The sequence below is a fragment of the Cygnus olor genome, chromosome 9 (genome assembly GCF_009769625.2).
Source record: "Cygnus olor isolate bCygOlo1 chromosome 9, bCygOlo1.pri.v2, whole genome shotgun sequence".
NCBI lineage: Eukaryota > Metazoa > Chordata > Aves > Anseriformes > Anatidae > Cygnus > Cygnus olor.
This window is the reverse complement of record NC_049177.1, coordinates 25,045,244-25,066,607: the sequence shown is the minus strand read 5'-3', so window position 1 is coordinate 25,066,607 and position 21,364 is coordinate 25,045,244. Positions and strand designations below refer to the sequence as shown.

At 53.5% G+C, this 21,364-nt stretch overlaps 3 protein-coding genes and 1 long non-coding RNA gene across 6 annotated transcripts in view; 3 read left to right on the top strand and 1 right to left on the bottom strand.

The window, feature by feature from the left end:
* The first annotated feature begins 2,351 nt into the window (after window positions 1-2,351).
* On the top strand, window positions 2,352-11,954 carry LOC121074889. Of its 3 annotated transcripts, none has more exons than XM_040567495.1 (4): window positions 2,352-2,649; window positions 5,975-6,217; window positions 7,430-7,516; window positions 9,558-11,954. In XM_040567495.1, the coding sequence occupies exons 1-4, from the start codon at window positions 2,548-2,550 to the stop codon at window positions 9,732-9,734; spliced, it is 609 nt and encodes a 202-aa protein (XP_040423429.1). In that variant the 5' UTR covers window positions 2,352-2,547; the 3' UTR covers window positions 9,735-11,954. The 3 variants fall into 3 exon arrangements, with proteins under 3 accessions (XP_040423429.1, XP_040423431.1, XP_040423430.1); XM_040567497.1 differs by lacking the exon at window positions 9,558-11,954 and adding an exon at window positions 8,884-9,514; XM_040567496.1 differs by lacking the exon at window positions 7,430-7,516.
* Window positions 11,955-12,742: 788 nt separating this feature from the next.
* On the top strand, window positions 12,743-13,994 carry LOC121074913. Its single transcript, XR_005822613.1, has 2 exons — window positions 12,743-13,231; window positions 13,535-13,994. It is a non-coding gene; the product is annotated as an uncharacterized LOC121074913 (long non-coding RNA).
* Window positions 13,946-18,798, bottom strand: SHOX2 (short stature homeobox 2). The gene is made up of 5 exons (XM_040567557.1): window positions 18,137-18,798; window positions 16,906-17,114; window positions 14,949-15,006; window positions 14,779-14,867; window positions 13,946-14,465 (listed from the first exon to the last, which is right to left on the bottom strand). Exons 1-5 carry the CDS (start codon window positions 18,405-18,407, stop codon window positions 14,214-14,216), a joined length of 879 nt encoding a protein of 292 aa, XP_040423491.1. The 5' UTR covers window positions 18,408-18,798; the 3' UTR covers window positions 13,946-14,213.
* A 1,292-nt stretch (window positions 18,799-20,090) lies between these two features.
* The window catches only part of RSRC1 (arginine and serine rich coiled-coil 1), a 144,370-nt gene continuing 143,096 nt past the window's right edge, over window positions 20,091-21,364 (top strand). The window contains 1 exon segment of the mRNA XM_040566891.1: window positions 20,091-20,174. Within this exon segment, the coding sequence (XP_040422825.1) occupies window positions 20,091-20,174 (84 nt within the window).

Here is a 21,364-nt window from a genome sequence, read left to right as displayed (position 1 = left end):
GTCAAAATCCAAAAGAAGGCCAGTGAATCACTCTAATTCTCATTAAGAGGCTTCCCCCCAGTAGCACCCTAATTCAAAATAATGAAAGTAGAGACTGAGTGCGATTCTAATACCAGTTGAGACCTATCTTTTAATATTTCTCTAGTGATGGATTAGGGATCGGGGAAATTCATCTCAGATCATAGAGCCTAATTTAATAAGGGATCATTCCAAGAGTATTGCATTTTATAATAATGTCATTTAATGTGTCGTCTTCCATTTTTACTGTCCCATATGTATGCTTACATGATGGTGCCATAGGGATAAACTTTTAAAGAACCAGTATCATTTTTTGTTCTAGGTTCTTCTTAACGAGGAAGTTTATCAATGGTACGGTCTATTAGTGATCTATTATAATTGCAGAGCAGTTAGAAGAAACACTGGAAGCCAAGAACATGGTAAAACAAATGACAGTTTTGCACAGCCTGAAACCCTGGAGTGAAAGGAACGGAAGAACATTTAAAAGAATGTTAAAATCAGATTTTAGCGTCTAATCCAACAGTGCCATAGCATGAAAAATGTGGTAACCCAGTTGTTTAAAACACATGATAATAAAATAATTTTCTACTGTAACAATGTCTACATGAAACATTTCCCACTTGCTTGTTTGGTGTATTCTTGCAATTCTTTAGGTCTAGCTAATCTCTTCTCTGTTTTTCATGATAATTCCTCAGTGTTCCTTGCTGCAAAAAGGCACGAATTTGCTCTTCTGTGAGGTCGGCAAATTATTGACAACCTATATAATGAATCAGACTTTATTTTTGTGTATTGATATGTGGACTGTATTTAATCACTTGTATTGTTTGTATCTCTTGGCACTGCACTGAACATGAAATTCCTGGTGATTACTACAACAATGCCCAAGCTACTCAAGGTCAAGAAACCCTCACCACGTAAAAGTCAATATATTATTATTGGCTATAGGCTGTAGAGCTGCAGCCTGAGCCTTGCTTAATCACACTTCTATCGCACAAGACCTTTAGGAAAAATGGTGTTATAATGAGAATTTTTGTTCCAAATACATTCACACGATTAAGTCTTTATTTTCAGGTAACAACTCAGCAGCTTCACTGTAAGGTTTGACAGAATTAGATCAAATAGAGACAGTCTAAACAGGAAACAGTTGAGTAATAACCCAATGTAAACAATAATCTAATTACAGTTGTTGTTTTTTCCAGCACAGAAACATGTCATTTGAAGGGGAACACAATTAATACAAAATGAGGTTTTTCATATTTTCTCTTTTCTCCTGTGTATTTTCAAGGTTTTGTTTTCCTTAGAGTATTGGAACACGTGGGATTTCTGGCACTTTTTCTCATACAACCCAATTTATTATTCTTGTCTTGTCTAAAGTATCCTTTTTTGATATTTCTTTTGATTTTCTTCTTTTCTTCTTCACATTTTAAGTTCCAATTTGTCTGCTACCTCTTTTTATTCTTTTCTATTTCCTCCTCCTTCCATTTCTGTCTTCTCAAATACTTCATTTCTTACTTCTTCAGGTTTAATTTTTGAGTCTTACTGGTGGTTAGTTCGTAAAACCCTCTTTGCACTTTGGAAAAGTTTTATCTAGATTTTATAGTCCCCTTTTTTTTTTTTTTCCTCACTGTTATCTTTTCATATATTAGTGTGTTGTTTGTTAAACTTGTTTCTTTTGATTAAATATCAAAAGTTATTCCTCCAGTAGGAATGTTGCGTATGTACTTGTCTGGCATCTGGAGCCGCTTTAGGGACTCATTAAGTTTGCTAAGAGAAAATTATATTTATAACTGTTTAAAATCCATTCTAAATCAGAAAAAAAAAAAGTGTCTGGTTGTATCTAAAATAATTAGAAGAGACTGGATTATACTAAAAAAATATTAGAAAAAAAAAAAAAGAAAAAAATAAATAAACAGGTTGTGAGGACCCTTTTTTTAAAGAAGGCGTCCTGCGTGAATCACCCTTTTCAATTTCCACCACTTGTTTTTCCCATATCGCCTTCATTACAAATAAGGTAAAGGAAAAAAAAAAAAGGCCAAAAAAAAAAAAAAAAAAACATGGGTGCCAAATGTTGGCAGTTAATATAGGTCGTGTCCAGGCTCATACTTGTAATGTTTTCCTGGTTTTAGTGTATAATTGACCGTTGTTCCTTTTGTTGCATGTGTGATCCCTTGCTTAGAGAAGCAGCAGAGCCCTGCTGCGGTGATCATTGGGTGCAGGAACCTCTCCCCATGGGCACTCCAAAATGGTTCCCACACCTGAAATCACTCAGAGAGACAGGGAGGGGCATGGGATGCATTTAAATCCCAGGAAGGCAAAGAATGGTGGCAGATGGGGGAAGGAGACTGCTAGGCATGCTTGCTGGGTGTATTTGGAGCTCATCACCAGGGTTGGAGGCTCCTCCAGGGGCGTGCAGCAGAGGAGAGCACATTGACAAGCTCTGTGCTGCAGGGACAATTCACCTGAACTGCACCTAAAGAGAATCCTCAGCAGGCTGGGGCATGGGAAGAGCTCCCTCCTGCCAGCCGTGGCATGGCCATGGGGCTGGAAGAGCAGAAGGGAGAAGCGTTGAGGTTTGGGCGGCGCTGGAGACGGGAGGCTGGGCACGATGCACAGGTCCTCTGCTGCTTCTGGGTGAGTCACGGCTGGAAGAGTTGAACTGGCAGCAACCGAGCTGCACCTGTGACTGGTTAGTGTGGTCTGAGTCCAGCTTGCTAAGCTGCCAGCTACAAGCTCAACCAAAATCTGGTATAAATAGTGCTATCTCAGTGGGAAAAATCGGCAATAGCTGAGAAATGGGTCTTGGTCAGACATATAAGAAGAAAGTATCTTCAGAAAGTTAACGGTCTGCCAAAGAACGTATATAAAGGAATGTTTCCAAACTTAGTCATTTCTTGCTTTTCATTTGTTCCTTCAGTTTCCCCCTGCCTCTGTCTCCTTCCCATCCTTGTGTCCATCCGTAAATGCCCCCGCGTCCACCTCATGCTGTTGTGTTTGGCAGATCTGCTGCTCATCACAGAGCCTGGCTGCAGGGGCCAGCTGAGCACCTAATTACAGACTTGTAGGAATCACAGAGTAGAAATATCTTCAAGAAGACTATTTAGGAAGAAGGTTTCCACAATGTTCTCTCTGGAGGCTTCTCTTCTTGCCCTATCAGACCTGCCAGGGGACCCTGCATGGCTCCAGCCCACCCCATCTCCTCGGCTGGCTGCGAGCCCTTGGCCATGCCGGGCCGTTCCCTCTCTGTTTGCCAGGTGGTAGCACAGCACAAGGCTTTCCTGTTGTTTCTTTGTTACTTTAAATTAATCAGGATTCAGTTTTAATCTAGAAATTCAAAGACAGTTCACTATACGAATTTGGGAGGCAATACTTAGGATAATAGAATTTTGCGTTTAAGTCTTAAGACGTTTTTCTTTGGCTGTCTGGGCAGGTATAAATCAGTCTCAGGAAAAAAAACAGGCTGCCACAGCAAATATACTTTATTACAATATGAAACTGATTTTCAACAAATAAAATATGCTGTTGTGGTCAGTGTTCCCACAGATATCTGTGTTTACTAAAGCCTTTGCAGACGGCAGACACGAGAAAAGACAAACACCCGCTGAAGTACATGTTTTAAAGATCAACCCAATATTACACAAAGATTGTCAGTAATTTGCTCTGCTCTCATTGGAGCACAAAAACAATATCAGCTAAAATCAACCACGTAATAGCCCTCTGTAAGAAGGTGTTGTGGCTGTTGTTTTTTCTGACAGCCCAATTTGTTTGAGTCCAAACAATAAATCCTATAAAAATGCTTATAAAAGTGATCATAGAAATGTAATCAGATTAGTCAGCCTTTCCTCTCTCTGATATTGAACCAGTATTTTTCAATCTAGAGATACTTTATTAAATACCGTTAACGTTACATCAAATCTGTCAAGCGGGGGGTGTCTTACGAACGAGGGAGAGTTTCGATTCAGCTGGGGGACGTGGCCTGATCCTGCAGTCCTCCCGCACACATGTTGCAGTGCTGCAGGGTTACGTGCACGGTGGGTGCTGGCTTTTGTTTGCTCGTGAGCCTGGTGCTCGCTTGCTGCAGGGTGATGGGTGGGGAAAGGGGTGCAGTGTTCTGGATGTGGCCAGGGTGAGTTTCACTGGGATTCAGCTGCTGGATGTACGAAGGACTGCTTATGTTGTTCTGTACGAGGAGATGTTAAAACAACTCTTTATTTTGGGCACCAGATTCCGAGAACTTAGAAATAACTCATTTTCTAGATTTAAACTTTCTTTAAAACAGATCTTGGAAAAAAAAAAAAAAAGCTCCTACTTTGTGAAGTTACATTTATGCCAGCTGATCTCAGCAGCAGAGGGTACTGCTCATTAGACTTCCCGTTCAGTCACAACCCATTGAAACACATCTATATGTGAAATGAGGAAAGACAGTTATAAAAAAAAAATATTGTTTTGCATTGCTTGTATTCAATGATTAGCAGTTTTTTTTCACAGCCAAGATAAGACTGGCTATTCACATAGCTTGCAAAAAATATTAAGCAAAACTTAGATGAGGGGAAAGGTAAGTCACAAGTGCCAGCCTTTTCATCCTCTGCCTTACTTCTTGTTCCTGTACGTGCCCTTCCAGCAAGGCGAGGCACCACAACCCCACCGGGAGCTGCCCTGCATGCAGCAGTGGCTGCGTTCCCAGGAGGGCAGAAGCCCGTTGAGCGAGGAGCCCAGCGGTCCCGTGCCTCACCCTGGGGGTGCTCCCCCTGCCTCCGCCAGCACAGGGAGCCTCCAGCAGCCCTGAAGGCGTTTCGGCTTCCCTGCCACTGGGGATTATGGAGACAGTGGCCATTAATGGATGATGGATTAATGGGTATACGAAAATTTAATTTCCTGGGTATACTCTATGATGCCGGTCTTTCTGTTGGGACATAAATGTGCATGAGATAATGATGCTTCAAGGGCCAAACTGTGGTTATCCCCTTCCACTCTTTTCCTTCTGAATTCATGCCGTTGTGAGAGTAGATCTGGCCCGAGGGGAAGTACTGCTAGCCTGTGTGCCGTAGCTACTTACTGCCCAGGCTCTTTTGGGTTGTTTAATTTGGGAAAACAAATTGATGAGTGGGTAAAGTCTTTCATGAATACACCGCTGCTTATTTACACCCAGTGCACCAAGTGCAGTTTCACCAAGCACAGCCCACTGGGCAGAAAGCCCTTCTGTTTTGTTCACAGTTCCTGCTCCCCTCAGCAGTCGCCATGACCAGGCCACGCTTCTCGCCGCATCTGCCTTCCTCTCCGGGCATTTTGCCTTCTCTCCTCGCTCTTCTGCTGCTTCAGACTCCGCTTCCCTGATGCTTCCCTGCCATGTGTCGCGTACGTGCGGCCCTGAGCAGCGGCCGGGTGCCTGCCCTGTCCCTGCACACACAGATAAGGAGATTGCTTTATAGGATTAATTATTTTAGCTATAGCCAGAACGTTGTAATTCGGGGTTCAACTGCAGTTTGCTTCAAAGAGGTGTTTCCAGTTTATTTATACGTCTGATCCAGTCTAACTTCACAGAGGCTCGATGCTTTTGACAGTCGTACTTGTGGCCACTTGAAAACAAGCAGTGCGACAAGTTCGCTGCCGCTCTGCTGGAGCCGTGTTCAATAGTTGTGTGCGTTTTTAACGCGAGCCTGCGCTGGAGCCTGTCCGCATTTGATGCCTTCCTCGGTGTCCCAGGGCAAACTGTCTGTAGTGCTGAGCGAGAGAGTTGCGATGGACATTTGGTCTTAAACTGTTCTCCGGGACTTCAATGACAAGAGAAACATTCAGACACCAGCCAAGAGCCCTAGGCTATAATTTTCTTAGATCTTTTAAGCTAAACAAGGTTGTGCTTGCTCAATAGCTGTACTGAAGAAATCAAGGAAAAATGCGATTTGCGGGGAATGCATTTCTTCTGAGCACAAACCTGAAATTTTCCACTTCCATTTCGCAGCACCTCTTCTGGACCGCCTGGCTCGTGCCCTTCCTTCCAGCTTCCTCCAGAGGAGACACAAAGCTGCAAAACGATGTTTCGGAGGGCTGTGTTTGCACGGGGACGCACCACAGCTCCCCGTGCAGATGGCAGAGCCATAGCTCCGTGAGCTTGGTGCCATGCCAGGGGCTGATCCTGACTGCAGAACGCACCTTAGCCTTCCCGGCCACCAGCCCCGGCACAGTGATGCCCAGCAACCTGGAGGTATTAAGTGTGATTTTTCTTTTTTAAAGCTTTTCTTAGCTTTATTGAGAACTTTAGGGAACTAAGCAGTGCGTGGAGAAGTTAGCTGTTTAAAACTAAAGGCTGCTTCCCCAGCCCGAGGTGGCTCTGCTGACACCAGGACCCATGGGGTGCCCCACGGGCACGAGAGAACCCAGCCCAGAGGAATCCGGTGCAGGTTGAGGACAGCTTTAAGAGTTTCTTTGTGTTTTCTTTAAGTTTAGGTAACTCTAATTCCTTATTTAAATTATGACTATCCCAATTCTATATCTGTTAAAATATGAAAGGGGAAACTTTTTAAAACATGTGGCATTTATGATTACCACAGGCAAAACTAAAATTCTTCTTTCTGCTCTAGTCATTATCTTTGCATGCCTGAGCCCCTGACGTTAATCCGTGTATCTGCAAGCTATTGCTTCAAGTCTTCTGAAATTAGACAAGACCAAATTTACCATTTCCTTATTGACAGCACTTGAGGTATGCTGAACCACCACATGTCCCTCTGTGGTAACAAACAATGAGCACACAGGAAATAGTTAAAAAAAAAACAAAAAACAAAACAAAAAAAACCAAATGCAACCCCTGGTGAATGTTAATTTTTCATTTTTTTCTGAAAACTAAGTGGGACGTGCATTAGACTGATGCAAAAGCTTGAAAATTTTTAAATGCATTCACACTTTAAATAGCCATAAAGATCAATTACTCCTGGGAATACATCATCCATAAGTTAGCCTGACCCTGGACGTATCATGGCTAATAACAATTGTTTTGAAGTATATATGTTCCATTTCTAACAGAAGGCTTAATTCATCTTTTTCCATGAGCAGAGCAGGGAACTGACACTCTGTAAATTCTGCCTTTCCATTGTTTAACCGAGAAGTCTCAGTACAGATGTTATGAAAGAAAGCTCTGAGAGAAAATTCAGTCACTTCCCCGGCCCTGGAAAATAAGTCCTTGATTACAAGTAAAATGAGCCCATTAGAAATTAATCTAAACTAATTGCATCTGAATATAAAACTTATGAATTGCAAATGTTTATCTTTCCTTTAGAAATATTACTATGGCTAAATTACTTCTGAAATTCATACAAAATGCTCTGCCTAGGTAGGAAAATATTGTAAACTATTTCTGTAATTAAGCTGATTACATATGTAAAAATGTTCATCTGCTTCATATTATGGCGCTGTTTGTCAGCTCTGTGAAACAAGGATAAAACCCACCGAGGGTCAGGAACGTTCCCGTGCAGCGAGCGCAAGGCAGCGCTACCACCGCCTGCGTCAGGTAAGAGCCCGGCCCGCTCCGTGTGCCACCAGATCCGCAGCAGAAGGACCCAGAGCCCACCTGCAGGTACTGAGCAGGGAGAAAAACTACCCCCAAATTGCCAGAAACCACACAAATTAGTCTCTGTTCCTTCCCACAGTAAGGACAAAAGCTATAGCAATGCTATTTACTTTAATTACTGGCTGCTCAACTAATTACAATATTCTAAACCAGAGATTTAAAACGTGTCAAAACCAGGTAATTAGTTAGCCCGTTGTTTTCTTTTTCCTGCCGGTTCTGCCCCGTGGTCCTCAGCCGAGCAGGATTTCTGCTGTGGTCACCCAGGCGGGTGGAAGCGCGCGGGGCCAGCAGTGGCGTTTCCATGTGGTTTCCATTGTCCTGCCTTTAACCTCGGAGAGATATTTTGGGGAATACTTTATTTACATTTTCTTTAAAAAAGAGTGTGTTTACCTTCTTCTTAAAGATTACCACATGTCAAAACACTTCCAAACCTAAATATTTCTTAAAAGAGAACCTGCATAATAAATAATGTATACACGTTAAGTAAAGGAATGGCGTAAAAGATGTTCCGAGCATTCGCAGCTATTTGCTAATGGGCCACAGACAGTATCTTAATTTCCAGCAGAACAACCGATCTCGGTAAGCGCCAGCCAAGTTTCCGCTGCTTAAATATTTACTGAAAGGACAGCTCGGAGCCCCATAAGCGTTGCTGCTAACACTGACTGCCTGCAAGCTGCCGTGATGTGGGCGCGATCCCGGGCCCAGCTCAGCTCTCTGTGGGGACACCCCGGCTCTGCCTGCAGAGCTCCAGGGACCCCCTCTTTCTAGCACAAGCAGTTCATGCGTGGGAGAACTCTGCCACCTTGTACAGGCTGCTTCTGGTGTTCTCACCATCGGTGAGCGGTGGGACCTTCTCCTCCTGCCAGAAAAGGCAATGCAGCGGGTCTGCATTCCTCTTAGGGCAGTGGCCAACTAGCACGAGTGACAAAATGTCCCCCCTGTTACAGAGTGCACAGGACATGTTGATGTCTTGCTGGAGTGTGTGTGACTGCAGCACCAAGGCACTGGTCAAAGGCAGACGACTGGAGAGTTAAAATGTTTGGGTTTGTTGGAGAGCAGGAGCTGTGAAATCGGTATGACCACACAGCCACCGAGTTCCCCAGCAAAATTGCCAGCATTTACCAGTTCCCAGTGACACGAGATCACTTGATGCAAACCCAGAGAGCTTGAGCAATAGTAGGGGTGTGGTGGATGCTACTGAAGTGTGCATCCAAATCATGAAGGCGGGACGTCAGCAAACGCTGGGCACTTTGTCAGATGGAAGCAATGGTTGACTAGCTTGTGTCTTCTTGCTGCCTTGTCCGAAGGTACAGAATCGAGGGGGACATTTTCAGAGAGCAAAACACCGGGGAGAAAGAGCAGGCGCCTGATGGCGGAGCCCATGGTCACCCAGCTGCATGGGTAGTTCCTGCCAGTGGGTGAGCTCCCAGGGTCATGGTGGGAAAGCTGAGCGGGGAGCACTGACGTGGGGGTTAACCTGCAACACAGCGAGTGCCAGCCTGAGCTGGGGTGCAGCTGGACTTTCTTAACGTGTTACCAAAAATGTCTTCCTTCTTCTCTTAATTAACTCAAGGAAGATGTTCATGAAAGATTAGACTATCCTGGGACTATTTTACCAGCATGGATCTGTACCCTTGGTGCTTTCATGATGGCTTTGTCTGCTGCTAACTTCAAATTTCCTTGTATTTTGCAAATGAATGCATTTTGTACCACCCAGTTGCAGAATTTGGAACTGGTGTTATTCCCTGGGTGATTTTCACCCATGTAAAAGGAGACTGCTAGTGTCCCAAGAATATTTAATGAACAGCATATCTCATGCGCAAAAGCTATAAAAGTTTTTTTGTGTGTGAAGGAAAATGTTTCCTCAAACATATCTTTCAGAGGTGCAGTATTTAAGTTTAACACAGAAGGGTTAAGTAAAGTCTTGCAAAATGTGCTACAGATCTCATTTGGGTACATATTTTTCTCCATTATCTTGCAGAATGAGCAAGCAACTTGTGGCCAGGGCGACAGAAAAAAGGACAGCAGCACCAATCCAGATTACCTCCGTACTGAGACCACCGAAGAAGGCAGGTTATACAGCACTAGTTACTGGAGCAAAGCAGCAGCTTTTCCTTCCTTGTTCTTCTGGCTTCCCTCCCCTCTAAGTAAAGTTTAGGTTCTCGTATGAGTTTAAAACATTATTGCTGGAAAGAGGCTGCCTCCTGCATCACAAAGGAAGAGCCACGTGTCGGTGCAAAGCATGGGTGCCACCTCACGAGCACGGCAGACAGAGTGCTGCAGCCTTCATCCCCAGCAGCACGGGCCAGGTGAAGCGGTGCTTCAGGAGCCTTCGCCTGCACCTGGCAGCCAAAAGCAAAAATCAGCCTCCAGATGGGGGCTGGCTGCTTTTCTTTGACAAAAGAAGGCATGCTGCTATAACATAAAAAGGTGATGGGCAGCGAGGGCTCTGCTCATTTTTCCATCAGTAATTTAGCTTTTGTCCAGTCAGCAAAGTGAGTAAGGACTGGCAAAACAGTGTAAATGCATCTAAAAGCTAAAACCCTGTATGCTGTGCAACCAGACTAGTAAGGTTCATGGTGTAGAAAATTCTCAGAATTTTCTTCATTCACACCAACTTAATTGCCCAAAGAACATCTGGAGAGAAGACCTGGCCACTCATTGAAGTCCTGAGCAGTGACAACCCACATTTCTGAAAATGCTTATCAGATCCTCTCTCAAAACCAGGGGCAGTTGCAGCTTAAGTATAGGGAAGGCTGAAAAAGAGCACAATTCTTCCAGTTCCTTTTAGGACTTTGTCGCACAACCCAAAAATGCAGAAGTGAAACAGATCTGTTGTGTTTTTTTAATATACAGAGTAGATGACCTTTAAGGTGCACTTTCACCTGTTGTTACTTTGCAGCTAGGATGAAGAGGCTCAGAAACTGTGAGAAATAGAGAATTAAAGAGCAAACAAAATGGGAACAGCCACAAAGTTGGACAAGTATCAGTATTTACTGGGCAGGAGTTAGCACAGTGTATACCGCTACACAAAACACATTATTTATTCCTTGAGCATTCAGCTGCAGCTTGCTCGCAGGACTGCCGTACTCGCATGGCCACGCTGCTGTGAGCCCTCGGCCGGACCCACGTATGCTCGATAGCTCTGCTGCTGCTTTTCCGAAGGGCAAGTTTAAGTGTGCCGGTTACCAGCTCTGTCTGCAGCAAAGCCGAGCGGCTGATGAACAAGATTAGACAGAACAATTTCATACATGGTATTTAGCACAGCTTTATGTGCTTTTTAAAAACAGTACTGTTTGCCCTGGAAAAGAGCATTTTTCTTTCTTTCTTTTCTTGTAAGTGTTCCTGTATCGAGAGCTGAGGGCTGTGATAGGAGTTAGCGCGGTGGGGTCTGAGTTTTGTGCAAGACGTCTGGCTGCCATCGCAGTGCTCACCTAACTGTGTGTTACTGCGGAGAGCGAGCAAAATGTGGAAACTGCTACTTCACTGGGTAAGAATCTGCATATGTTCATGCTGTGAACACACGATGGGCTCTACGAGGCTCTATGAGGACAGAAACAGGTGTTTACTCCTTCCTACATGATTTATTTGACCTCTTCTCTAAATCCCCTTCTCATGCCAGTACATTTCCACATAAATCCCATGCTAAAATTTTATCTACAGAAAGCATATATTGTATATGCATTGGCTGGCCCATGAAATATCCATAATTAAATTTCATGAAACCTGCATTTTTTTTATATGTAAGTTCAGACACTCTGAGAAATAAAATAGGAACAGGAGAGTTCTGGCCAACTTCTGTAGGCCTATAGACTTATTAGGTATTCCAGCCCAAGGAAACCAGGAATGTCAGTACTCCTGTCCAAAAATATCCTGTTAAGAGTATTTTATTTTAATCACAGCTGTGCTAAAAAATACACAGTTCTCTTATACCGTCCAATCATCTTTCTCTGTTATGATGAAAGTACATTTTTCGTGTTTTTTATTACAATCATCTTGAGGACAGACATGCCAATATCTGAGCATATTTTAAAGATTGGAAATCCACATTGTACGTATCCATCACGGTTAGCATTACGCACACCCAAAACCTGCACAGGACCGCTCGGCAGCTGTATTTAACCCAGTTGTGTTTCAGGCAGGGACCGTGTGGTGAATTTATTCGGGACAGACCGGGAGCACCCGAGGCTGTGCTTCAGGTGCCGGCGGCGGGGCCACGGTGACTGGGCTGCGATATTAGCAACTCTCGCACATATTAACTAACTTCTTTATTCACGGATCAATCGACACCACCGTTAGTTTTATTGACTTTATAATTAGCAGGATCTTAGTTTTGTTTGAATAAAGCTGTTTTTTTACCCAGCGTAAAATCTATCCCTCCCGCTCGCCGGCAGCAGACAGACGCCCGAACTGTCTGCCCGCTGCTCCCGCGGCCGGGTCTCTCCCCGCCCGCTGGCAGCCCCCGCCGAGCGCCCGGCCCGAGGGATGGAGGGGTGGAGGGAGCCCTCCTCCGCCGAGATCGCTCCTTCCCGTGCCGAGCCGAGCCGGGGTCTCCTCACGGGGCTGGGCGCGGGGGAACGGCGGCGGGCGCCGGCTCCTCACGGGGCAGCGGCGCGGGCGCCATCCCGCAGCGAGCGGCGCGGCGGGAGCGGCCCCTCACGGGAACACCGCGGCGGGCGCCTACTCCTCACGGGGACACCATGGCGAACGCGTCCCCTCACGGAGACCGCCACGGCGGGTGCCTTCTCCTCAAAGAGACCCCCTTGGCGGGCTCGTCCTCTGACAGGGACCCCGCGGCAGGTCCCTTCTCCTCACAGGGACACCATGGCGGGCGCCTTCTCCTCACAGAGACCCCCATGGCGGGCATGTCCCCTCACGGGGACATCATGGAGAACGCGTCCCCTCACAGGGACCCCGCGGCAGGTCCCTTCTCCTCACAGGGACACCATGGCGGGCGCCTTCTCCTCACAGGGACCCCCATGGCGGTCGCGTCCCCTCACAACGGGCGCCTTCCCCTCGCCACCCCCGCCGTGGCGCCCGCTCCTGCCGGGGCAGCGCTCAGCCGCGGCCCCCCGGGGCTGCGGGCGGCGGCTCCGTGCGGGCTCGGGCGCTGCGGGAGGGCGGAAATCATTGCGAGCCAGTGCACTTTCCTCGATTTTATTACCTGAGGGAACTTGACAGAACTTGCAAAGACACAATTGCTAAGCCGCTTCCACCGGCTCGCTTTCTACCGAAACCGCGGCGGGGGGCGGGCTCGGCGGCAGGGAGAGCGGGGGGCTCCGGGGGCAGGAGCAGCGGCACCTCGCCCTCCTCGGCCCAAAGAGACCGCAAAGTGTCTAAAATTCATTACTTGGCACTTATCGAAATTTGCGACGTCGGAAACGGATTGACAAAAGGTGAAGCAAACCTGAGCGAAACAAAATATATTGTACTGACAACAAATGTAATGAAATAACAGCATCTTTTTTTTTTCTTTTTTAAATAACTTAAAATACACTAGAAAAAATATGGTCAATATAAATAATTTCGTTTTCATGGAGAACAAATAGATACAAAGCCCGTCCATACCAAAGTTCGCGCAGAAGAGCTTTCCCTCGTTGCCGGCAAGGAGCAGGAGGGGCCGATGGCCAGCTGGGAGAGCAGCCACCCCTCGAGGTACCCCAGGTTAAATAGCTATACGTCTTCCAAATCAAACAAAAATCATAAAATAAATCACAAGATTACGTGAATAGATACACCTTTATGAGATAAAATGTAAATGTTTGACAGTCAACTATCAATTCACAAGTTATAGCCAAAATAAACTTTGTTCGTGTGTATCAACATATTTTACATGTACCCAGTACCTCTTATTGGAATTGGCCGTTGTGTGAAGTGGCGGCTGGGAATTAAATACTTTCTTCCCTTTTCTTTCTTTCTTTCTTTCTTTTTTTTTTTTTTTTTTCTTTTTGCCCTCAGGACAAGAGGGACCCAGCGAGGGAGGCACACGCCGCGCTCCTGACGCTTTCCGCTCCCTTTCATTTCAGAGGTGGGACAGCGAACGACCAGCAAAGATTTAAGAGTGGAAAAGGCAGTGCTTGATCTCCCTCTCTTTCTGCTTCCCTCCAAGATTAAAAGCGAAAGAACCCAGCCACGTTTGTTTGTTTTGTTTTTCTACTAAAGATGAGGGTGAAGTGCAAGTGAATCAAAGGACTCCATCAATGAAATACAAATACATGCAACCCGGAATGCTGCTGGAGGAAGTATCCCGGACAGTTTCCCATTAAAAATTCGCAGAGAAATCATTGTCTCTCTCTCTCTTCCGTTTTTGTTTTTTTTTTTTTTCTTTCTTTCTTTCTTCTTCGTCGTCGTTCTCTCTTCTTTTTGTCGCTATTCCCGACGTGGTTGTTAAACTCAAGTATCTGATGCAACGTGAAAGGAGGCCCGCCTCTCTTATCAAATTTCTCGTATTAAAGTGAACTTCGCAGAAAAAGGTCAGTTTCAAAACCTGTGAACTTCCCAGCTGCGCGTCTAGTTCGTCTAATTCTTTAAATAAGTATATATCTCCCGTCAGTCTCTCCTCTCCCCCTTCTCGTCGCCGTTTGGCTGCAGCTTTGCTCCCCTCCGGAGGACCGAAGCGAGCCGGCCGCTGCCCCGGTCACAGCCCCAGGGCGGCGGCGTGCTTCTTGGCCTTCAGCCGGAGGTCGGCGATGCTCGAGTTCTTGCTGGTGGTCTTGGCGGCGGCGGCGGCGGCCACCACGGAGGCGGCGGAGGCGGACTCGGCCAGCGTGGCCAGCGGCAGCCCGAAGGGGGGCGCGGGGAACATCATGTAGGGCGCGTGGGCCAGGTGCGGGTGGAGGTGGTGGTGGGCGTGGGCCACGGCGCTGTCCAGCTGCAGCTGCGCCTGAACCTGCGGGGACACGGGCGCCCGTGGCAGCGGAGACCCCGGACCCGGACCCATCCCCATCCCCATCTTCATCCTCATCCCCATCTTCATCGCCATCCCTGACCCCGGCCCCATCCCCGTCTTCATCCCCATCCCTGACCCCATCCCTATCTCCTTTCTCATCCTCATCCCCATCCCCATCTCTATCCCCATCCCTGACCCCATCCCCATCTTCATCCCCATCCCCATCCCCATCCCTGACCACGACCCCATCCCCATCCCCGACCCCATCCCCGACCCCATCCCCATCCCCACGCGCGCCCCCGCGCCCCCTTGCCTGCTGGAAGGGCATCCTTAGCGCGCCCACGTTCACGTACGGGGCCACCCGGCAGGCTTCGAACTGGCTGGCGGCGCCGATCAGCACCCCTGCGGGGCGAGGGCAGGCGGTCAGCGCTGCCGCCCCCACGCGTGGCCCACCCACCCGCGGCGCGCTGCCGGCCCCCCTACCTTTGTGGAGCTGGTTTTCTTGCTTTCGGCATTTGGCTCGCCTGTTCTGGAACCAGACCTGCGGGGGAAAAGGGGGCCGGCGTCACGCCGCGCCGCGGGAGCGAGAGAAATCGCCCCAAAACGCAGAGCCGAAAGCACCGCCGAGACAAAGGGGAGCACGGCGGGGGGGAGCCCTAACGGGGCACGCGGGGGCAGGGGGCTCCTCGCCCATAAAGGGCTTTCTCAGCCCCGGTCTCGCCTTTCCACATCGGGGCAGCGGGACCGGAGTCGCCCCCCGCTATCTAACCCCAGCTCGCGGTACCGGGTTTAGGCACTGCAAGACGGCGCTCATTAATAGCCTGTGATATCAATTAGCTTCACCTTCAGGAAAAACTAAAACCGAAGTGTTTAACGAGTCCCTTTTTTGGGGGGGTGCTGGTGGTAATTACTGCCATAAAAGCTTCGCTACAAAGAAGTTTAGAATTTCTCCGTTCCTCTGTGCACCGGAGTGTAGCGCAGAAGCGGAATAATTGTCTCATTATCATGATAATCTAATTTGCTTCCAGAGAAAAGGCTGCGCGTTAGCCACGAACACGCGTTTAATACCGGGGATGAAATCGCTGAACCACATTTCCAGCACAAAGTTGTGCTCGCTCGGAGCGGGCAGGGCAGCGGCTGCAGCCCGCCGCGCTGCCTCTCGGAGCCACAGCCGCCAACCGAGCCTTTCCCCGCGGCCAGAACAAAAATAAAATTAAAAAAAAAAATACATATACACCTCCTTTTTTTGAGGTCTCGCTCGAAGAGACAAATATAAATGCGAATTTCCCCTGCCCTGTCATTTACTCCAGGCCAGGGAAAATCTGCCCGACAGCCACGCTCGCCCGCAGCCTCCCGTGGAAGCAAACGCGGCGATTTCCGAAGGGTGCAGCTGCGGGGCCCAGCACCAGCACCCCGCTGCCTGCTCCCGAGGGACCCGACGGCAGCGGGGAGCAGCCCCCGGCGGCGCCCCCCGCTCGGGGCTCCCCGCGGGGCCGGAGCCGAGCGGCTTCGGTTTTGTGCGGATTTGTTCGGCATAAATAGGTGGCTGCCTCGGCCGGAAAGGGGAAAAAAAAAGAAAAGAAAACAAAACAAAACGCAACGAAGGGAGAGGGGAAGAGCGGAAAAGAAGGCTCCTTTTTGTCAGGCTGCGATGACAAAAGCTGCTCGTTATTACTTTTTCGGTTCAACGTGACTGCTCTGTTTCTGGCCTTACCCCACTGCAAGATGCAGGGAAACCCCACAAGGATCGCGCGCATAGTTTGGTGCAGATGGTGGCCTACAAGCACAAAGATTGAGGGGGAGTATCTGTTACAGCAGGACTTTCTAGCAGCTGCAGATGTTAGGGGCCTAAAACTACTCCATGTGTTCGAACAAATAATGACCATCATTTTCTCTTCTTTTATTATTAGAACGGAAATACACCGGAGCAGTTACATTTGTTCTAATTTCAGAAGTTACCTTCCTCCCCGGCCGGGAGAAGCCCGAGCCTTGCTCTTTATTCCAGCCCGGAGCAGTCGCAGGAGCGAGCCCAGGAGCGGATTTTTGAGCGCTCCGGGGGCTGCCCGGGGCCGGGCTCGCAGCTGCAGCCCCAGGGAGCCGCGGCTCCGCGCCGCACATCGCGCTTTGCTTCCCGACCCCTGCCCGGCAGCAAGCCGAACAAAGCCAGCCCGTGCGCGGCCCCGCTGCTACCCCGGCGCCTTAAGGACCGCGACCAGAGCCGGGCAATAAATGCCCGCACTCGGCGCTTCCTAATTTACTCTCCGGCCGCTGCACCGATAAACTTAAAGAGCCGCAGCCGCCTCGCAGCCCGGCGCTAGCGGGGGAGCGCAGCCCCGGGGGGCCCCGAGCGGGTGCGGAGCAGGGTGCGGAGCCCCCCCCCCCCGTGCCCGGGGGTCCCCGCGGCTCAGCCCCGAGCCCCCCCGGCCCCGCACGGAGCTACCTGCACCCTGGCCTCGGACAGCCCCAGCCGCTGGCTCAGCTCCTCCCGCATGAAGGCGTCCGGGTAGTGGGTCTCGTCGAAAAGCCTTTCCAGCTCGTTCAGCTGCTCCAGGGTGAAATTGGTCCGGCTCCGCCGCTGCTTGATTTTCGTCTGCCCTTCGTCTTCCATTGCTTTCGCATCCTCCTTGCGCTCCTTCAGCTCTGGGGAGACTGGGCACGACACGAGCGGTCAGCCCGCAGCCGGCCTCCTGCCGGGCCCGGAGCCGAGCCGGGAGCCGGGCCTGAGCTCCGGGGCCCTGCTAGGCCCGCCTCGGCCGCTGCCGTACCGGGCCCGGCCGCTCGGCTCCGGGCTCCGGGCTCGGGGCTCCGCGCTCCGCTCGCCGCCTCCCGCAGCCCGGCCCCGGCGCCGCCCGCCCGGGGAAGCGCAGCAACAGGTCGCGGCTGCGCCCCGCGGCCCCTCCGCGCCCCGGGAGGGCGAGAAAGGCTCCCCGCGGGGGGGGCCCGGGGGGCTTCGGGGCCGTGGGTCCGGTCCCGGTGGCTGCGCGCCCCGGGGCCGCTCCTCGGCACCGGGGGCTCCGTGCGCGGGGCTCCGTGCGCGGGATCTGCGCGGCTCCTGCGCGCCGCGGGGCTGCCGCCGACCCCGCGCCGGCCGCGGCTCCCGGCTCGCCGGGCTCGTTACCAGAAATTTGTTGCCGAGCCGTTTCCGGAGATGCTCCCGGCATCCCGGCGCTCGGAACGAAACAAAAACCGAACAAAAGGGCGGCAGCGCACGGCGGGGGCCCCGCGCAGCGGCGCGGACGGGCTCGGACGGCCGCTGCCTCCCCGCCGTTCCCGGGCACCGGCACCGCGGCCGAACCGCGGGGGCACCGACGCGGGGAGCCCCCGGCCCCGCAGCGCCCCGCAGCGCCCCGCGCCTCCCGGCCGCCGGTACCCGCGGGGGGGGACGGGGCAGCCCCCGGGGGCCCGGTTTTCGTTCCGGGCGCCCCGGAGGAGCGGGTCGGGCGGTGCGCGAGTTAAAGGCTCGTTGCAAGATTTTAACGCAAACTTCTGGGCTGGCCGCGATTTGGGGAAGCCGCGGGAAGCGGCGAAAGCCAGCCGGAGGCCGGCGATGCCGCGGCCGCCTCTTCGGCCGGGGGAACGGGCAGCGCCCCGACGGGGGAAAGGGGAAGGCGGGCAGGGGAGGGAAGGGCGGAGGGCCGCGGGGGAAGGGGCGCCCGCGGTGCCGCCGTTACCGTCGCTGAGCTTGGGGGTGGCCGCCTCGGCGGCTCTCTCGGCGGCGGCGGCGTCGGGCTCCCGCGGCGGGGTCCGCCCGCCGCCCGCCCGCCCCGCGGGGCTGCCCGCCTCGTCGCGGCCCGGCTCCGCCGCGGGGCCGCCGGGCTCCCGGGGGCCGGCGGCGCCGCGCAGGGGGCCGCTCTCCAGCACCTCGCGGTAGGTGATCAGCTCCTTCTTCTCCTTCGCCTTGGGGTCAAACGACTTGGAGACGAACGCCGTCAGCTCCTCCATGGCCGCGGCTCAGGGGCGCGCTGCCCCGGCTCGCCGTGCCGCCCCCCCGGGCGGGCATCCACGGGGCGGGGTGGCGGCGGCGCCCCCGGCCGTGCCGAGCCGTGCCGAGCCGAGCAGTGCTGCGCCGTGCCGAGCCGTGCCGTGCCGTGCCGTGCCGGTCCGTGCCGGTCCGAGCCGTGCCGCGCCGCGCCGAGCCGTGCCGCGCCGCGCCGCCCGACGTGCAGGGCCGGGGCGGCTCTCCGCGCCAGCTCTCGGGGTCTGATAGCGACGCGGCGATTGAAGTGGCACTATTTATACTTTGCAACGCCTGCCCCTTGTTCCCGGCGAATTACCTCCCCTCGGAGCTCTGAATGCAGCCCTTCGCCGCCGCCCGGCCGCGCCGCCCGCCCGCCCGCCGCGGGGCACTGCGGCCAGGGCGCCGCCGGCCCGCCCGCCCGCCCGCCGCGCTCAGCGCCCTAATTAATTTAATTAAGCGCGGGCCCGCCGCGAGGTCCCGGGCGAGCGCGGCGCGGAGAGAGGGGCCGGAGCTGCAGGGGAGTGGCCACGGCGGGAGGCGGCGGGGGGCGCGCAGGCTCCGCACCCGCACCCGCACCCGCACACCGCCCCGCTGCGGGGCTCCGCGGGGAGCAGGGGCCGGGAAGGGGCCGGGACCCCCGCAGCGCCCCCGGCCGAGCCCAGCACCGGGGGAACCGGGAAAGTTCCTCCGTGGACGCCCGGCTCCAGCGGAGCACTGAGGGGCGAACTGCCAGGGACAGGCACGGCCGGCGCACGAACGTTTTCTCATGCGGCGAATGGAGGCATCAGACTGGGGCGAATCCCGCCGTTTGCTGCTAACACTGTTTTCCCTTTGTTGCCCAGACCCCGTTAGAGCGGTACTTTTGTTGACAGCACTCATCCCTTTTCGCACCTTCGGTAGAACCCCAATAAATTATTCACGATTGTTTAACTCCCGCCCGGGCATCGATTCCCCCGGCTGACCTCCGCGGGGCTGACACGGCGGGGCCGGGGCAGGACGCGGTGCCCCCCCCCCCCCCCCGGCCCCCCCCGCCTCGGCGGGCCCCGATCCCACTTTGCCTCCGTTCCCAGCGCCCCCGGGGCCACACAACGGGGGCGGGCAGCGGCGGGGCGGCCCCGCCGGCGGCTGCCGGTGACACCTCGCCCCGGTGCCAACGGGGACGGGCCGGCGGCGGCGCCCCCCCGGCTGCGGAGCCCCGGGCAGGGCGGCCGAGCCCCCGCCGTGCCCCCGGCGCTGCCCCGGCCCCGCGGCGCGCCCAGGGGGGCCGCATTCGTTGAGGGGCTTTGGATACGGGCAGGTCCCGGGGCTGCCCCCGGTGCTGCCGCTGCCCCCGGTCCCTCCGCGGCCCCCGAAGCCCCCTCGGCCCCACAGTCTTTGGGGGGGGGGGGGGCACCGGGGCACCGGGGCACTGGCCCCCCCCCGGCCCCTCCGGTTGCCTCATGCCCGCGACGGGGCAGCGCCGCTGCCGCCCGCCCGGGCCCCCCCGGCCCCCCTTAGCCCAGCCCGGCCCCGCTCCGTGCGGCTCCCCCCGCCCCTCTCCCAGACCCGGGGTACCGGCAGCGGCCCCCCCGGTGTCGCCGTCACCCCCCCCCCATCCACGGCACCCCAGGGGCCGGAGCCCGCCGCATCCCGGGCTCGGCGCTCGGCGGCGCTGCCTGGCGGCCTCGATGCGCTCGGCGCTGCGCTGCCGCTGCCTGCCCGCCGCCCAGGAAGGCGCTGCGCTCAAACCGCCGCCCGCTGCCGTCGCTCCGGTAAGGCCGGGGCCGCCGGGGGGGGGACCGGCTGCGGGCAGGGCAGGGCGGTGGGGGCCGGGTGGGGATGCCCCGTCCCGGGCTGTCCCGTCCCGCCGGGGCCGGGCGCTCCGTGCGGCCCGCAGCGCCATGCCGAGGGGGGCTCGGCCTCAGGCCCGGAGCGGGGCCCAGGGCCCGGCCGCGTTGCCATGGCCACGGCCCCGCGGGCTGCGCTGCCCCCGGGCCGGGCCGCGGGGCTGGGGGGGGGGGGGGACGGGAGGGACCGGGAGGGACCCGCCGTGTGGTGATCCGGGGGGGCGGCGGGCCTGAGGGACGGCCTCGGAGGGGGGGGCCGGGACCCGGCTTCCTCGGGGCCGTGCTCCCTGCGGGTGCCGTCACCTCGTGCCGCAGCCTGACGGGGCTCGGGGCGCTGCTTGGCGCACGTGTGGGGCGTATTTTCGTTCCGGTGATGCAGCACGAGCTCTAAGCGTGTTGTTCTGAGGGGCTCCACACAATCCTTTGCTCCGTGAGTAAAGAACCGGGTGTGAAAGAAGTGCCCGGAGCTGCTGAGCAAAGTCCAGGTGAGCTTGGCTGCTCCGTGAGCTTGTTGTGGAAGTCTGGGACTGGGACAAGTGCTGCTGGGTCCTTGGGGAGCTCGTTGGGCTGAGGTAAAATAGGAGGGATGTGGCTCTTACTGCCTTCAGGTAGTGCCGTGTAGCTGGGGAGGCCCCGTATGGTACTTGCCATATCCTGGGGAAGACCAGTTTGTGTTATGAAGGATTACTGAGCGAAAAAAGATTTGTGGTGGTGCCTCGGGTGGGCGCCGTGCTGGGGTGTGAGACCTTGGCTCTGTTCCCCACTTGCCTGGGTGGCTGTGGGCACCTGGAGGCTGTTTGAGCCTTGCTCCTCCCCCCGTTTAGCTTTGAAATCTCAGGGTTCGAAGTTGGATGTAGGCATGCTGTTATTATAGATTGCCTCAACTCAAAATCGTAGATGAGCGGTTTGGAAGGAAGTTCAGTATTAATGATTTTTTTCACAATACCATAATACTTTGAAAAGATACTGTAGTTGTCAAAGAGGATAGTCTGTATTTAACCAGGAGACAGAGTTGTGGCATATTTGATGTCCGTGGGTTCTTGCCACTAGGGAGACGCTGTAAGGAAGTAGCTGAGCTGCTGTGATTCTCTGATCTCGAGGTTTTCTTCTGAGGT

Coding starts and splice junctions, on each gene's coding strand:
- LOC121074889 (XM_040567495.1), top strand. CDS start 2,548: ATGGCCATGGGGCTGGAAGAGCAGAAGGGAGAAGCGTTGAGGTTTGGG. Junction 2,650..5,974: donor AGGTCCTCTGCTGCTTCTGG/GTGAGTCACGGC, acceptor TCCATTTCGCAG/CACCTCTTCTGGACCGCCTG. Junction 6,218..7,429: donor TGATGCCCAGCAACCTGGAG/GTATTAAGTGTG, acceptor GCTGTTTGTCAG/CTCTGTGAAACAAGGATAAA.
- SHOX2 (XM_040567557.1), bottom strand. CDS start 18,407: ATGGAGGAGCTGACGGCGTTCGTCTCCAAGTCGTTTGACCCCAAGGCG. Junction 14,868..14,948: donor AGAAAACCAGCTCCACAAAG/GTAGGGGGGCCG, acceptor CTCGCCCCGCAG/GGGTGCTGATCGGCGCCGCC. Junction 14,466..14,778: donor TAAGGATGCCCTTCCAGCAG/GCAAGGGGGCGC, acceptor GTGTCCCCGCAG/GTTCAGGCGCAGCTGCAGCT.